Genomic DNA, 17,426 nt, shown 5'->3' on the forward strand with positions numbered 1-17,426 from the left:
TAGACAGGTGGGGTCAGTCTCTGACAGAACCAGAGGACACAGTCTCAAGCTACATTAGGGAAGGTATAGGTTGGATATTAGAAAAAATTTTTTCACCAAAAGAATAATAAGGTACTGGAATGCTCTTCCCAGGGAAGTGGTAGAATCACCATCTCTGGATGTGTTTAAAAAAAGACTGGACATGGCACTGGGTGCAATAGTCTAGTGGAGGTGTCAGGGCATAGGTTGGACTCGGTGATCTTAGAGGTCTCTTCCAACCTCATTATTCTGTGATGGTAGTGGCCATTGGCTTATTAAACTATTTCTTTGACAAAGTGTATTTGAATTAGCTCAGAGGGCAGATAATTGTCATTGGGGCTCCTGTTGGAACTGAACCCTGCAAACAGTGTAAGTCTTGGTTGCAGTAGCTCCTGGCTTTACAGTTTTCTATTGCCCAGCAGTAGATAACTGTTTGTTACTGCTATGTGGGTGAACAGCAGTGGTTTATCTGAATTTTGGGCATGTACATAGCAGTGACAGCCAGGTGCCCAGGGGAGCAATAGGCAACTGCCTGCAGTGCTGTCTGGGGGCGAGGAGTGCTCGATGAGCTCCTTCCACTCTTTGAATGGATAATACCAGTCTTGTTTTAAAGAGTACTGAAAGAATTCCTGTCCTGTCTGTTGAGGAATACACAGCAAACTGGAGGCTCTTTTTCAAACTTGTAAATTATTTAATCTGGGGAGGAAGAGAGTTAAGGGAATTATTCATCCTTATCATAACTACCAGCAGAATGTGCAAGATGAAGACAGCTGCTTAGTGAAAAGGTAGAGGAGGGGAGGTAATGTATGGTCTGTGATTAACGCTAAATGCATCTTCTACATTACAATGGAAGAAAGCACTTTTCCCATCTCCTCACTGTCCCTGAGGGATTTTTTTGTTTGCTTGGGGAAGGGGGGAGTTGTTTGCTTTTTTGCCTGCTGCTCAAGTTTCATTATATAGTAGTTTCTGTTCTGTAGTAAGCAAAACACAGCAAGTGTTTTCAATGAATATTAATGCTTGGAAGTAGACTGCATACACACAATGACTTCGAAAAGAACCTAATTCTAAAATCACCACAAACTTCAGTTCTGATGGGACATTTGCTTTCTGTATTTTTGACATTTCCTGTGACAGATTAATTCTACAGGATTTACATTTTACTGTTTCTGTCATTCATGTCATGACCTTTTATAATTCTAATCGGGATTTGATGCCATTTCAGAATGAGTGTTTTATAGGGCTGTGTCCTGGGTGAATAACCCATGCTCATAAACTGTGCACAGTAATGTTGATGGCTGTGTTAGTCCCTGCTGGTGCTTTCAAGCCTTAACTTCCATGTTGGGCTTTCAAGTGGCACCAACACAAATCCATGGTAAAGATTTTGTACGAATGACCTTCCTCAGGAATTAGGACTCACTGGTTTCTGTCGTTTTCCCAAGTAAATGTCAGCAGCACTTAAAAACACCATTGAAAAACTGATAAGGAAAGTGACCTTAGAATCTGGCAAAGCCATAGGGTTTTTTTTAAGAAGTCTGCCATTCTGTGCATTTACACTAGGAATAAACAATAGAAAATCACAATGATGAAACACATCAAACCTAATTTTTTTTAAAGTAGGATGACTCTTGGAGATGATCCTGTGCAGGTCTGGGAGTTGGACTCAGTGATTCTTGTGGGTTCCTTCCAACTCAGCTTGTTCTGTGATTCTGTGATTTTGTGATAACTGTTTATTTGAACAAAAGGAGTTAGCAAAAGGAGTTGTCATTAGAAATAAAGACATGCCAGCAGGCTGAAAATTGTACCATATCCAGCTGCTGGCATTTCTAGGAACGGCCCAAGCACAGCTGGACACAATCTTTGGCATGCTCAGAAATCAGAACATCAGAAAACCTGATTTTCTTCTCTTACCTGCACTGAAAAATAGATTTTTTTTTGATACCTGCAATAGGAAGAATGTCATCCTCTCTTTTTTCCTCCAGATGAAGCTTCATTTTAACTCTCAGAGTGCCGATTGGTTTTCAGTCTGGGCTGCAGCAGAACAGAGATCTCCTAGGGGGGACAGAAAGGGGGAGGGAGGCTGAGATGAGGAGGGGAGATAGAGGAATAGGTGGGATGGAGTCCTAGGGAGAGAAGCAGAAATCCAAACATAGGGAAAGCCCTGATGAAGGCAAGGGAGAAGGAATTAAGGAATGGAAAATAAGGATGACTCTTAGGGAATGACAGTAAGAATAATAGTGATGAAGGAGACACTGTGGGCAGAATGAGACATTAAAGAAAGGAGCAGCCAGGAATGGAGATGGGGAAAGAGATCAGAACTTCCCATGAGAAAGGGAGAAGGGGAGCACTGAGACATCCTTTCAGTGTAGGGTGGTGGGCACCAGGATCCACAGGCTGGGGGACAAGCACAGAAATATTGGTGGGGGAACACGGAGCAGCCCAGGAGACAGGGAGGCTGGAAAAGCTGGACAGCCCAGCAGTACTGCTGCTCCCAGCAGCCTCCTGTTACTGGAGCAAGATAATTCATTTTTGAAGAATATTGTGGGGGTTCATAGTTTACATTACTGCATGGGAACTAATTTAAGTCTTTCTTTGTACGCCCACGTTGAGGAACGCTTTTTCTTTAGTTTTGGTTTTTTTCTTCCCTTTTTTCTTCCTTCTTTCTGGTGATGATAAGCCAGCAATATAATTGCAGTCATGTCAGAGTTGCAACAATTGTGTGCTTCAGAAGTGGTTCTCCCAGCTCCCTTAGGTTAGGTGCCCTGGCAACGGCCGTGTCTGTCTGCACAGCAGCAGAAAGAAAGGGGATGTTTACTCTTCCCAGAGATAACAGGGGAAATCTCTCCTGCTTTTTGAAGGGTGAGTCCTTGGGAATGAGGTTTGGGCAGGGAGGAGCCCAGCCCTGCTGTTGGCAGCAGCCTTGCCTGCTGCACCCCTCTGCTCCTGAGAATTGGGTCCCCTTCTCCCAAGGCTGCTGCTCCAGTCCTCTGCTACTTCTCCCTCCCGCCTTGTGCTTTCTGTAGTTTTCTTCATTTGCAGGAAGGTGCTGGTAGAAGTTCTTGGGAGGAGAACGATATCATGGGACTCATCTTTTCTATTTGGGGCAGGGGTGTGTAATTTCTGCTTTGAGATTTTGAAGAAAAAAATGCTTTTAAGTTTAGAGAGCAAAGAGCTTAATCCAGTGACCACTTGAAGACTGTATAGTTCTGCTGAAGCTCAGAATGCATCAAAGCAATCTATAGATCCATGAAAAATTGAGTGAATTCAGTGTTGCTGCAGTGTGAAAGGACTTTCCTTTTAGTTCTGTGATGAGTAGGTTTTTTAAGTAAACAGGATAGGGAAATGATATGGAGTGAAGGACGCACGGTTTTAATCACAGTGGAAAATTATTAATATGCTTTCCTCGTATAGTATAAACAGGACCTAGGAATTCACACTACTGCCTTGGATGAGTTACTGTGACATTGGGACTTTGAAGAAATGTGATGAGAGAGCAGAGTGCAGCTCAGATGAAAATGTCCCTCACAATTCCTCAGTAAAATGTTGGACGGTTGGCACTTGGTTATAAAATGCTTTAAGTATGCTTTCTTTCAAGGATATACTTGAATCAGAGTACTTGATGTTAAAAACTAGAACAGATGAAGCTAAGGAGTAGTAAAATATGTGCAGTTAACTCATACATGTATTTTTAACCTTGTTTTGCTTCACTTTGATGAAGCAAAGTATTTTTATATTCTGTATTTTGTAGTCTTCATTATGAGATTTGTACTTGATCAATGGTAAGGCAAGATCAGCCTACTTTCTAAAACCATGGAAGTGTGTCCAAATTAGTGTATTTACTCAGGCAAATAAAATCCAAAATAGAGCTGTTAGTCCTTTTAGGAGGCATTTGGGTGTTACAAATCCTGGGCCAGGACCCTGAAAGTGACTTTGGCCATAAATGCTGTGATTTGAATTGGTTGGACAATTGTTTCTTGAGGCATTGTTTATTGCTTTTGTTTTTGAGCAGTTAGGAAATACCAGTACTATGTACAAATAACTATATATAGTTATATATACAAGTCTTTATGAAAATAACTTACAAGTGCAGTGTTACTGTTGAGGGACTCAGTCTCTTTTAACAGATTCAGGCAGCCCTTGTTTCTATTCATAGGATATTTCTTCTGCTCCTGGCTCTGACAACAGAGAGCTGGCCAAAGGGAACTAGCAAATCCTTCCTCAAGCTGCTGTGCTGTAAATGTCATAAAACAGCAATTCTGGTTTTATTTCAGCAGGATTTTGTGAACCTGTACCTGACTTTGGAGGCAGTCTTGAGGAGTGCTACAAATAAACTGCTTTCAGAAGCTATTTTAAAATGGTTTAAGGGGTGGGGATCAGGAAGATGCTGTTCAAGTGTGGATGATATAAAATTACACTAATTCACTTCTGGATTCATGTTATTTTGTTTTATTATTCCTTCCTACAACACAAAAAGCATTGACTGTCGCAGCAATCAAGTGTAATGCAGGAGGGGAAGACGAGGGTGAGCAGGGTTAGGTCTGACTGAGGAGACAGGGTTGCTGTTACTGGCAGCTCTGCATTTTTAGACTTTACAAGTTATAAGAATTCCAACCCTCAGTTCTGTTTGTCCAAAACAGTATTTACTAATGTAAAGCTTTCCACACAGGGTGTAAAACACCATTCAATTAACAATGTTAATTTATTTCCAGTCAATTTCCTACGCTGCTCATAAGCAGAATATAGCTAATCAGAAATGTTATCAGAAATTTCTGCCGTATTATCTGCCTCAGTCTAAAAGCATAGCACATTTTTCATGTAAAATCCCATCTGTATTTTGTAGCATATTTCCTATTATGGACAGACAAAGTTAATATAGCATAGGATATTTTTTCAGCTACTAGCTAGAGGAAGAGAGAGGGAAGAACAAAAAACTCGTCTCCCAAGTATTGCATAAAGATGCTAGCACCACCCAACTTCCTATTTCCCCATTGTTTCTGCAGAATAAATACTGAAAAACAGATGTCTGGAGCATAATGAATTTGAATGCCCTCCATAACAAATTGTTACTTGTAAGCTGGAAAGGCCTTAATGAATTTTACTTTATGATTCACTCTGTTATTACCATGAAAATTGTGAGTTGCACAGAAATGTGTTCAAGAGAAGAACCATTAATATTCTTTACAGCTTGATCTTGTTGCTTCAGATATGAACTGTATGAATTCAGCCTTTTTCCCGTATGTAAAGTCTTCAGCTGCTGCCTTACTGGATTTAGAGATTATTTTAAAAATTGTAATAGCAGCTCAGGAGGCAGCTGAGAACTGTCTGTCCTATACTGTCTGACCCTGACCAGCTTTTCTCCACGTGGCTTTAAATCTTCATGTAATATAATTCAGAAGCAGTTCTGATACATTTTAATGCACCTAATCTCTCTGAGCACAGGTTTTGTGCGGCCGCCATACGGAGCTCTGCCTAGGCAGCTATTGGGGCTGCTGGCAATTGACAGTGACTGCAAAATTAAAATAGATCTAGGGTGTTACAGAAAGTCTTTCATTGCTGCAGCATCTTCCCTGCAAATTTAAAGCAGCTACAAGTGGAGAGCAGTGCTTTGAGCGGCTCATTCTTATTCTGACTGCAGCTTGCACTGCAGCATTTCCGTACACCTCGTGTTTTTCTATTAGGAATGGTATATTAAAGAGATCCTCTTAATTTATTTTTTTTTTCAGGCTTAGAGGACCTCTGTATAGAAAGTGTAGTCTGCTAGGCAGGGCTATGGTTTGCCAGTGTAGTTGCTGGCTGAAGCTGGATCCTTGAGTGAGTCACGGAAAGCCTCTCCCCTGTCCTTTTGTTGCCCTGCCTTCCAGCTGAAAATAGAGATGGTCATATTTTAGAAGCCTGCCTTTCACTTAGGAGTTCCAAAATTAATTTAATTCGACTGAATTCACTGATGTACTGTGGCAGAAGGCAGTATTCACTGTTGTGAACAAATCCTTTTGCCAGTGTTGACTGGACTTTACTGTGCTTTTGAATTTCTCTTTTTATTTTGGGGGAGGCTTCCTAAATTCTGCGGCTATGTGAAAAAACAGAGAACTAGGACGTAGTGCAGAAGACTTCAGAAGTGTTTCAGTGTGTATTCCATTTAATATAATCCTTCCATGAATATCAAATTGTGAAGGACTTTATCTGAATAATTGTAGATATGTTCTGATTTGATGTTTTTATCCCAAACATCCAAAAAAGGATGTTTTTGACTATACTAGAAGTCCATGTGTATGGATCCCAAGTGTAGTGATAGGAGTTGTTGGATGGTTTCCCAAACGAGCACCTTAAGAAGGAAGCACTGACCAAGAATCTTTGTTTCTGATTAACTAAAATATTGCAACAGCATTTTAAGTCAATTGTAATGCAATTCATTATTCAGGGCATATTACAGGGCTTGTTATTTCACATCTTTTTTGTGGGGTTCTGTCTGGGAGACTGCATTTTTCTTAGCCTTCAAATATTGATCAGTTAATTTGTTTGTCAAGGTTATAAACAGTGTTAGATTTAACAGAAAACAAAAAACAGAACTACAACTAATTGGTTTTCCCTATAGCTCTCTCTCCTGCAGATCAGTGGGGTATTCTTTTCTCAAAATTCATTGCTAGCATTTTTAGTTCAATAAGGTTTTAGCTAGATTATACTAAACTCAAATTTCATGAGAAACTGGACAAGTAACTGAGAGCGAGCATAAAAATCTTCGGTACTCAATCCCCTATTCATCTTGGTCCATGTACATGATACATTAATGCTTATTATTTATTTAAGTGCTTCAAATAGGTTTGGAACCACAAAGGAAGACAGTCAGCCTTGTGAAGTTTAAAATATAAAAGACTGGCCCACTGAGAGCTGTATTTGAAAGCATAGAGAAAAAAGAAAACAGAGGATTTAAATATATTCAGACCATAAATATGCTGTTGCTGTGGGGAGCATGGAAGGAAATGTCTTGAGGAATTGGAATTAGCATGTAGTGATGGTTTAGAGAAACAGAGCACGATGTTATCCCTCTTCATCCCTGGGCTGTTCTCTGTATGGGCACATCCTCCCTTCTCCCATCTCCCCACCAGAGCCCCTTGAGGATTCCACCTGATATACCACCTCATTTTCAGCACTGAAACCACCTCCCAGGTTCTCAGGTAACAGTTTTGTGCAGGCTTCCTGACACCCTGCCCCATGGAGGGCTGTTTCCTGTAAACACTGACTCCATCATTCCACTGGTTTCCTTTAAATCCCTTTTGATGCTCCTTGCCTTTGTTCTGCACTGTTCTTTGCAGTGTCCAGCCTGCTGGTGCAGTGTGACCTCTCCCCATGCAGAGATCACTACTGTCCCCTATTTCCTTGTGGGTTTTGTCTCTTTGTTTTCTTTTTCCATACTGTGCGTGCTCTGGGTAGGGATGATATATCATTTTTTGGGGGGTACATGGTGCCTGGCACAATGGGATTTGGCTCTGTGACTGAGCTGCCTTGAAGTTATCATGGAAGAGATACATGAAATGTCACATGGTTGGGATGGGATGGGATGGGATGGGATGGGATGGGATGGGATGGGATGGGATGGGATGGCAGCAGAGGAATGGGTTTGCTGGGAAGTGTTGACTGGCTCTGCTGTTGGCAAAGAGATGAGTGTGGGATGTAATGGAATCTGAGAATGTTATTTTGTGGCACAGAACTGTATTGTGTTTGCAGTCAGTGATTGGAAATTTAAAGAAGAGGTAATTTGAGGCATTCAAGGAGAAAGAGGGTTTATATGTTCAACAACAGGCTTGAGAGAGATTTGAATGATTTCCTTATGTGTGCATTATGAAGAAAGGTCAGTGTGATAATGAAAGATGTTGAGGAGAAAGGAATTTTGATCAAAAGACATGCAATTTTTAGGGCTTGGATAACAGTTTTTAAAATAGGTGAGAAGCAGTGCTATACGCTCTCAGATAAGAGAGACAGAGAATGTGAGATCAGGCATCAAAGGTGATCCTATAAGTGGATGATTTTCTCTGTGACAAAGTACATGGTAGTGCTGTCTATTGTAATAGAATAAGAGAAAGAGAGATTTGAAATATTAATAGTGGTTTTCAGTTCCTGGCTTGAAGGCAGGATCCTGGGGATTTTTTTAATTTTTTTTTTTTTAATGAGTAGTTGGACTGGGGGGAAAAGTTGGAGGTAAATTCCTTGAAGAAATATGGAGTTGACGAGAACAGCTTGAACTGTTTGTTAGCTGGTGAGTAGACAGCTCAGTTGTGCTCAGCCCTTGTCATTTTTCCCCTTGTGTTGCAGGCCAACAACAAACCAGAGATTGAAGCAGCCCTTTTCCTGGACTGGATGAGGCTGGAGCCACAGTCCATGGTGTGGCTGCCTGTCCTGCACAGGGTGGCTGCTGCTGAGACTGCCAAGCACCAAGCCAAGTGCAACATCTGTAAGGAGTGCCCCATTATTGGATTCAGGTACAGACTCTCTCCCTCTCAGCTGTGTGTGCTTCTGCTTGGTGGATCAAGAGCTCTGCCTGATTCCAGGCAAATCAGGAGCTCCATTTTATAGGGATTTTGTTCTTGGAAAAAATAATTGTGATGGGGACACAAGGGAGAGTGGCACCTGGACTGGGTGCAGTGCTGTGAGACTTGCAGAGGACAAGTCATCTCTCAGTTAAAATGTGGCACTTCCTCTGTGTCCCAGTCTTTCCATGCCTCAACAAAAGCATTGTTGGATTGCACAGCTAACACAATTTGCCTTACATTCAGTGTGTCCTATGCAGTTGCATTTTCTGAATTGGATCCTAATGAATTGCTTTCTGTCATAGCATAAAGCAAGGAAGTGCCTTGAAAATTCTTAGGCATGTAAAAAGCTACATGTGCATTTCTCTGTGAAAGAGTGTTGGTGGAACATTAACCTGGAGTGGGGGAAATGCTGCTGGTCTATTTAAACATCTGGATTGACACCGTGGTTACTATGGCAATGAATAAGTCACTGTGTTGTAAAATGGCTGTGTGTTGGTGTGCCTGTTGAGAAGCCACTTAAGGGCTGAGTAAATACTCACTTTCAATTATGCCTGGACTTGTTTTATCACTTTGCTTCGCAATAGCTGCTTTGTATGGTTCCTGCCCTTTTTACACACAGTCTTCTTTTACCATTGGCATTTCTCCTTCTATGTTATCGTGTTGTTTACAAAGAGCTTTCTGTAATTTTGTGTCTAAAACCCAGATAGATAACAGCAGCAAGCAGTGCTACACAAAAAAGCCATCATTTTGCTCTAACCTGGGAGCAGATGAATGTAGCTTTTATGCATGTAGTGGGGCAGTGCTTTCTGCTACAATTTCACAGGCAGTGGGAAATGTGGGAAATTTAGAAGGTATTTATTGCTTTGTTTTGAATCTGAGGCTGTTGCTCTAATAGTTTAAATTATTTTCTTTTGCTTTTTATTCCCCATTAATATCTGAACTGGGAAGTGATAAATATTACTGAGCAAGAGCTATGGATTGGATGCGAGTAATTCAGCACATCCACAAAGTCTAATTTTCCCATTCCCGGATGCAGTTTATTAACTACTGTATTATTTACACAGTTTTGTATAAACCAGCCAAAGACAAGTAGGTGGAATTGAAAAGTGCAGCCCTTGGAAATATCAAAGGATGGCAAGTGAATGGATAGTCTGTTGTAAGCACCGAGAACTCGGGAAGCAGACACTGGAGCTCTGTGTTTGTGTCTAATTTTACTTGACTGATCTCATCTGTCTCTTAAATTTATGTAACAAATCTATTATCATGATAGTAGAATCCGTCTGTCACAGATTTTTTTTCCTCTGTCTTTGCAAGTCATTGAAACCCTGTGTACACACTTGACAAAAAGATACTGTATTGGAAGGCTTTTAGAAAGCTAATACTGAGCACCCAGTTGATGTGAAACAATGTTCTTTTGAGGTCGTCGTGGCTGAGCTGCTCCGTGTATTTGGAACAAGACAACCCTTATGCCTCGGGCTCTTTCAAGCACTTCAGCGCAGCAGATACAACAGTTAGCTGCCTCATAGAGCTGATGAGATTAAATAATGGCCCAAAAGTGCATTTGGAGTTTTGCATGGATGGAATGCTCTGCAGGAAAATTGTTTTTATAGAGGTGCTAGGAAGGACATGAGGGGGTTGCCAGAGTGACTTACTGAGAGGGCATTACTTTCTTGAATTTTCCTCCTGGAGGACATTCTATTTTAGGAATCGTGATGAAGAGCAAAAGATCTGAAGTTAGTGTCATAGAAATAAAAAGTGTGGTAGTGTCTTTCATATGTTAAAGATGAGTGAATGTGCAGAAATCTTCACTGTTGTCCAATATTAGAATTTTTTTTGAAGATTGAGAGCTATGATAAACATCTGAGGCAGCAGTACCTGTCCCTCAGGGCAGAGGAGCATTGCTGGGCATTGCACACCGTGTGACATGTCACAGAAGAGAATTTACTAACAGAGCAAACTTGATGGGCTGATATGAAGCAGTCACACACAAAGCTCTGAAGCCATGAATTTTTTCTTTTTTATCCTCTTTTAGGTACAGAAGTTTAAAGCACTTTAACTATGACATCTGCCAAAGTTGCTTCTTCTCTGGCCGTGTTGCTAAAGGTCACAAAATGCACTATCCCATGGTGGAATACTGCACACCAGTAAGTAGCTGTTTTACTGACCCTTACTGTCCCTTCTTATGTAGAAAGTAAAAATTTCCTTTCTGTGTGCAAGGTAATGAAGTGTTAGGACTGCGTTTCTTCCCTCCTCCACAATTCAATCTCATTTTATATACTGTACATGCCAGCAATTTTGCTGCTTAGTCAAGGATGCTCCAATGGTTTGAAGTAAACTGGAGTTCATTGTTTGCACAATTCTGTTTCATAATGTATTTTTGTGTGCTGATGACATGTTCCATGTTCAGTGCCATAGGTCACTTTATGGATCCTCCTGGAAGCACATGATTTGTGCAAATACTCATTCATATCTTGGGTCCTAAGGTTTTCTCCATATCAGTGTGTGATTTTTTTCCTCCTTTCCTCATCAAGTTGCCACTTCACTTGCTTTCTCCCACAACACTGTGGTTGCATTTTTCAGTTCCTCACTATTTCATGGTACTTTTTTATTGTCTGAACACTTGATGATATAAATGCCAGGGAAATTCTCATGGTTGCAAGGTAGATTTCATTTCTGAAGGGGGGAAGCCAGGCCACTCAGTACAGGGTGCTGCAGTGATGGTGTGGTGAGGGTCTTCACCCTTCTTTCACGGCTCCCAGAAAGATTGGATTTGCATAAATGTTACTTTCATACCTGACAGCTGGCAAAGGAAATTCTGCCTTTCTCTCTCAGTGTGCTCCTTTTTGGCCTCTCAGGACCAGTGCAAAGGGGCATCAATGAGAGGTGCTCTCGAATTAGAGATTGAACTCTCAAATATAGATAGAGCTTTTAGCTGCCTTTGCTATTGTTTGTGTTGGTGTTGAAGCCGTGCACTCTCATCAGCATTTCCTGGTGAAATAGGATTATTCCTAGTCTTTCATCTGCTGGTAGTCATAAACGGTGAAAATAAAGCCTCAAAATTATACTTGGGCTAGCCTCATAAAATTATATGAACAGTCTTTAAATCTTCATCCAAGCAAAAAGCTTCATCCATGGCCAAAATGAAGCAAAGACTCTCAGCTTTTCTCAGAGACCTAAAAAAGAGAGAAAAAAAATTATAGTAAAGCAAGCTCAGAATTTTTGTTAGTTTTAACTGACAGATGTTTACTTGCATTATCTATCCCCTTTTACCCTTCAGTGGCAGTGTTTCCTGGGGATCCCTGCAATGGCAGCCAGTGCCCATTTGCTGGCTCTTTGCCCCTGTTCCTTGGCTGTGGTTTTCAGCGCCGTCCCCCAGGGACTGAGGTTGGTGAAAGGGTGATTTGCCTGAGCTGCTGCACCAGTCAGAGAGAATTGTTGGCTCTGCCTGGGCAGGTCTGAACAGACTTCTCCATTGCAGGCATTCCTAGAGCAGAATCTCGTGATCTGAGTCGTAGGCAGGGTGAGTGAGTGAGACTGACTCCCTGGGAGCCTTCTTTCCATCTGTGGCTGATCCCCTCCTTCCTGGAGGGACTGCAGCTTTGCCTTGCACTTTGCCACTCTTATTCTTGCTAAGAAACAACGTGGGAGATTTGTGAGTGATACAAACCAGTATCTTCCAAACATTTCCTTACCCTTTTGATGTGTTTTGAGGAAAGAGAAATAAAAAGGGATTACGAGGTGCAGCAACTCATTGCAGTGCTGTGTCCAGCAGGTTTGTATTGTCCCTGAAAATATAGATTACTAAGAGGTGAACGTGGGGGTGCACAGAAAAGCTGCCACCACATCCAGCCTGCTGGATCAGAATAAAGAACCATTCACAGGCAGTGGATTTTTCCCTGAACTCCAGCAACCCGTGCTAATGTGCCGTGCCTGGCTGCACAAGCAGCCAGCTGAATTAGAGGAGGATTAGCTGGGGTGGAGGGGGAAGTGAATGTGACACACAGCAAGCCCCACGCTTTTTTGTGTAGCTGCTATTACAAAAAATGTACCCAAGTATTGGGGGAATGAGCATCCGCTGAAGCTATGTCTAGTTTGTAATTGTTTTCTAAATGAAAGAAAAAGAGTACGCAGGTGGCAGAGCATTTATTAGTCATCCTCCACACTAATCTCTCACCTTAAAATGCATTTTGGCAGACACAAGACATGTGATGCCTTCTTTGATAATATCTTTGCAATAATTCAGTGTGCACACCAAAGTGTTCTGATATTTTTATTCTCCCTCCCTCTTAGTATCAAGAAATTTTTGAGCACTGCAGTCTTTAATTCTGCTTAGGGGAGTTTTGAGAACTCATGCTAAATACCTGAGGGATGTGATAATGTTCCCTCTCTTGCAAAAGGTTGAGTCAGAATAAGGGCAAGGCAGTTGCTTTGTTTTCATTTAGACAGAAAAATTACTACAATTATTGCTGAAAGCAAGACATCTCAATTTATTGTTCAAAGAGATATGACTTTTAAAGAGTTTTCAAACAAAGCATAGAAGACAACTTATAGACTGAGATGTAAATGCAGGATGATTTTTCTGTTAGGGTTTAATGAACAGTGACACACGAATATAAAGAACACCTCGTTGGAAGGAAGGGTTCAAACTGATAGACCTGTCTGCATCCAGGGTTTCCAGTCAGGGCTAGGTCTGGGGAGGGAGGTTGGCAAGGCACTTTCTTAAACCAAACTGGGAAAATTCAGCTGATGGTAAAGCTATTCCTATGTGAATAAAAAGAACTATTTCTTATTAAGTAGCTTGGTTTCAGAATAGTTTTGGGACATGCTCAACCCATCTGCCTGTACGTTGCTTTGGCTTAAGAGAGCTGGGATGCTGAAACTCCACTGTTTCTTCCTCATAAACCAGTTCTGCTGGGAATTTTGGTCTGGATGGTTTTACTCTGAAGATCATAGGTAATAAAACATCTGTGGAGTAAATCAGAAGGTTTGGCTGAAAATAGCCTCAGTTTATCATCTTGTCCATGTAATAATCACATTTTCTTTGCCTTTCTTGTGCTCCTTGGACATTTTTAAATGCAGTTGGATTGTATGAGAGGTGCCTGATGCTTTTAGTTGTCTCTAGAAGATATATTTTCTTCTTGGGATTCTTGTGGTACCAGCTAGATTGGGATGTTTCTGTGCAAACACAGCATTTTGCTCTTTGGTTGTCATGGAAAAGGTTCAGGGCAGAGAGGGGGGAGAACAGTCCCAGGAAGGCTGAAGCAAAGAATGTTTCGTTCCTAATACCTCAAAACACTAAATCCAAATTACAGTCAAATGCAATACAAAGTGTTCTCAACATCCAAAATAGACAGGGCATTAATAAATGGTTATAAATGGCACAGGTGAACAACTGGACAGAAAGCTGTGCTTAGTCTATTTATACCAAGATTAAATATTAAAAGTTTTTCTGTGTCTCCAGCAGATGTGCTCTGTGTGCTCTCTTGATGACAAGCTGGTTAAGAGCTCTCCTGGCAGGCTGTGCAGATGGAATCCAGCAGAGGGAATTCCCTCCTCCAGGGGCATGGGCAGGGAGCCACCTCAATAAATCTCCTTTCTGGAGACCTCTGGGTGGTCTGGGCACACTTCACCCCTCCCTTCCCCAAATGTCTTTACTTCTGAATAATTGAGGAAGGGATACTTAATATTACCAAGTATTATCTCACTTTCATGAAAATACAGATGCTGCTGCACTGGCTCATGGGTTCTGCTGTGTCACTTCTCTGCCAGTCATTGCTTACACTGAATTTTCCTGCCAGAGCAGACTGACCAGAAAGGGAGCCAAAATCTTTCCAGCTTTACATGAAGCTCATAGGTGTCATAAGTACAGGGATAATATTTGCCTTTTCTTTTAATACTTTTCAGTCTTTCTGCAGATATTTTTTCAGGGCATCCTTAGTTTTCCTACTTTATAAAACTCTACCTATCTGTGTTTGAGCAGCTCTGTGAAGGTTGGCTTAACTGATAGGTTCCACCACATCCTTCCCCTCTACGCAGAAGGCACAGAACTCAATAAAAATGTCAGAAAGATTAACTTTTCCCTGATTTCTTTCCTTTAAATTAGATAGATTGGAGAAGCAATATTGTTATGTGGGTCAGGAGGAGCTTAATTTACTGTAAAAGATCAGTACTTCAGGGTCTAGTGTTTCTGCAAGGTTCAGAGAAGGGAGTGCAGCCTGACTGAAGTAATTGAAGTCTTACATTAAAATTCATCAGAAAATTGCCTGATTCTTTGTCAGGCTCTCAAAAAATCTTGCATCTTCAGAGCAGACATCCTTGAAGCTCTTCCAGACTCTTTCTGGTCTTTTTACATCTATGTTGTTCTCCTCTGTTGGTCTCTAGAGCAGCAAGGGAGGCCTGCTGCAGGCAAGGGAATAGAAAACTTCATGCAAATTGTTCTCTCCTCTGAGTATTGATCTTAAATGCCTGCTAGTTTCACATTGGACAGGTGCAGGAAGAAATAACTGATCTGAGAGGTTTAAGCAGCTCTCACCTGCTTTTTGTTTCCCTTTGAACAAAATATTGATGGCACAGAAGGCTGAGGAGGGAAACTGGAAAGAAAAAGTACCTAGAGACTTTCATAGATTGACAAGTCCATGAGGTGGAGATGCCAAGTGTGTGGTAAGAGTTAGGATCCAGTGAAGCACCCAGCTGGACACATGGACTGTCTGTGTGTCCTCCATTGCAGCCATTTTAGTGCTGAACCAAAAGTAGGCAGAGAGACCCCCCCCACAGCCAGGTGAGGAAATGACAAATTATTGTCTAATTATTGCTTGTCCTCTTGAGATCACCTGAGGTGAGGAATGAGCCTGTCAGGGGTTTTTGAAACTCCTTTCCCTCCTTGCTCCCCACTAGCAGTGTCTGTGTAGTGCATTGTAAGGTGACAGTGATGGACAAATAGAATTTGCTGTTCCGGGGCTGCTCAGGCTGTTGGCAGCTCTGCTTGGTGTGATCACAGCTCTTCCAAGTGACCCAGCAAAGGAAGATGCAATTGAAAAAACAGTGACAACCTCATGAAAGATGATTTCATTGTGATTTGTGGCTTTCAGACAACTTCAGGAGAAGATGTCCGTGACTTTGCCAAGGTACTAAAAAACAAGTTTCGAACAAAAAGATATTTTGCAAAGCACCCACGAATGGGCTACCTGCCTGTGCAGACTGTCTTGGAGGGAGACAACATGGAAACGTGAGTAGCTCTGAAGTATCTTAAGCAGTAATTCATTTGGTACACAATTTGAACTCCCCAGCTGGTGCCAACTCTTTTCACTTCCTAAATGCATAAAGCCTCTTTATGTCTTTCATTCCTGTTTACCTCGCCTGGCAGGAAAACACAAGCTGGGCTTCCAGTTGCCATTGCCTTATCTGCTTTCACCTGTCCTTACACAGGAACTTCAGCTTCAGTTAGCAAAAAACAAAAAAATACTCACAGTCTTACTGGCAGTCTTACAGACTTCTAAGTTTGATGTGCAATTTGGAGGTTAATGATACATTCATTAAATTTTTATTTTCTTCCAAACGGGTATCTTTCCTTGGTTTTATTTTTTTAATTAGGCTATGGTGTTTGTGACCTTCCTAGATGATTTCTTCTTTTCTCAGCCTATGAATTTAGTCTTACTAAATGACTCATGTCTTCATGGAAAAAAAAAAAAGAAACAGTAATGATGCGCATGGAGAAATCAATGACTTAACCCAGTTCCCTTTGGTTTTTTTACACATTTAATCAGTTGTTTAATGGCAATTGCACGCAGCTTGTTCTCGCTCTTTCTCTTTCTCTTTTTAAATTTTAGATTTCAAGATTTTTTTCTCACTTTTTGGTTGGTTGCTCTTCACAGCCATTCATGTTGGTCTGTTGGATTTCTGCTTTTTAGTTATTGTGACTTTTTTTTTTAAACTTTCTGTAATTATTTTGCTGCTGAGTTTCTTCTGCCTTTCTCTTCACCTCCTCATTTTTTGTCTTGCAGTCCTGTTACTCTGATCAACTTCTGGCCAGTAGATTCTGCGTGAGTACTTTTGCTGAAGTGTGCTGCTGCTGCTACTGCTGCTGCGCTCCCTCACTTTTTCTTTTTGTTTATTCCTTTGTTCAGTTTTACATGAGATCATTTCCTTCTTTCGTTATGATTATTTCCTTTGATGCACTCTCTGAAGGAATGTTTTGATCCCAAATTAGTAGAATGAGATAAACCCTGGAATTTTCAGCAGTCATGGATTTTGTACTGTGTACTCTTTCTGAAGTATGTGTTTTTCATGGAATTAACAGGGGTTTCGTGCAGACCTACTAATGCTTATCAAAGTTTGTCATTTAAAAGCCTGTGTTTCTGAATAAGTGTCAATCCCTCTGAATGTATACTAGATGCTTTTTGAATGACAGAGATTGAACTTGATATGGATTTAATTCAGTTTCAGGAATGACACAGTTTTGCAGATAAAAGTATAATTTGGTTTTATGTGCAACCGTGCACACTCGAGTGCTCCAGTTAATCCAGAGCTCACTGGGTATTTTATTACAGTCTTGTAGATACATTCAGATTTGTGAAGGCAGGTTGAAATGGGGAAATGTTTACTGTATTTTTTCAGAAGTTACAAAAGCAGGGATTTTCAGCTGTGGAATAGATTTTCATTCTTGCACCACTCCAGCACATGCATTGTCTTACTGTTGTAGTAAATATCCTCAGCATAAACTAAAGATAGATATATATTTACTATTGTGGCATTTGCTACTTCTAGTGTTACACAGATGCTTCTAGAATAATGTTAAATAAGGATTAATTTTAATTCACATATTGATAACTAACAAGAAACTAATAAATAGATTTTTTATATTTCTATATGGTGAAATGTATATGGCTT

The 17,426-nt window shown here is 40.9% G+C and overlaps 1 protein-coding gene across 10 annotated transcripts in view; it reads left to right on the forward strand.

The window, feature by feature from the left end:
- The window catches only part of DMD (dystrophin), a 1,043,683-nt gene that overhangs the window by 990,667 nt on the left and 35,590 nt on the right, over positions 1 to 17,426 (forward strand). For 8 of the 10 annotated variants that reach the window (XM_054291254.1, XM_054291257.1, XM_054291256.1 and 5 more), the window contains 4 exons: positions 8,323 to 8,489; positions 10,573 to 10,684; positions 15,629 to 15,765; positions 16,541 to 16,579. In XM_054291254.1, coding sequence (XP_054147229.1) covers positions 8,323 to 8,489; positions 10,573 to 10,684; positions 15,629 to 15,765; positions 16,541 to 16,579 — 455 coding nt within the window. The remainder of the gene's footprint in view (positions 1 to 8,322; positions 8,490 to 10,572; positions 10,685 to 15,628; positions 15,766 to 16,540; positions 16,580 to 17,426) is intronic. The other 2 variants (XM_054291260.1, XM_054291262.1) reach the window with 1 other exon arrangement.

The sequence above is a fragment of the Melozone crissalis genome, unplaced genomic scaffold (assembly GCF_028551555.1).
Source record: "Melozone crissalis strain CALT ecotype California unplaced genomic scaffold, PUWL_Pcris_2 ptg000090l_1, whole genome shotgun sequence".
NCBI lineage: Eukaryota > Metazoa > Chordata > Aves > Passeriformes > Passerellidae > Melozone > Melozone crissalis.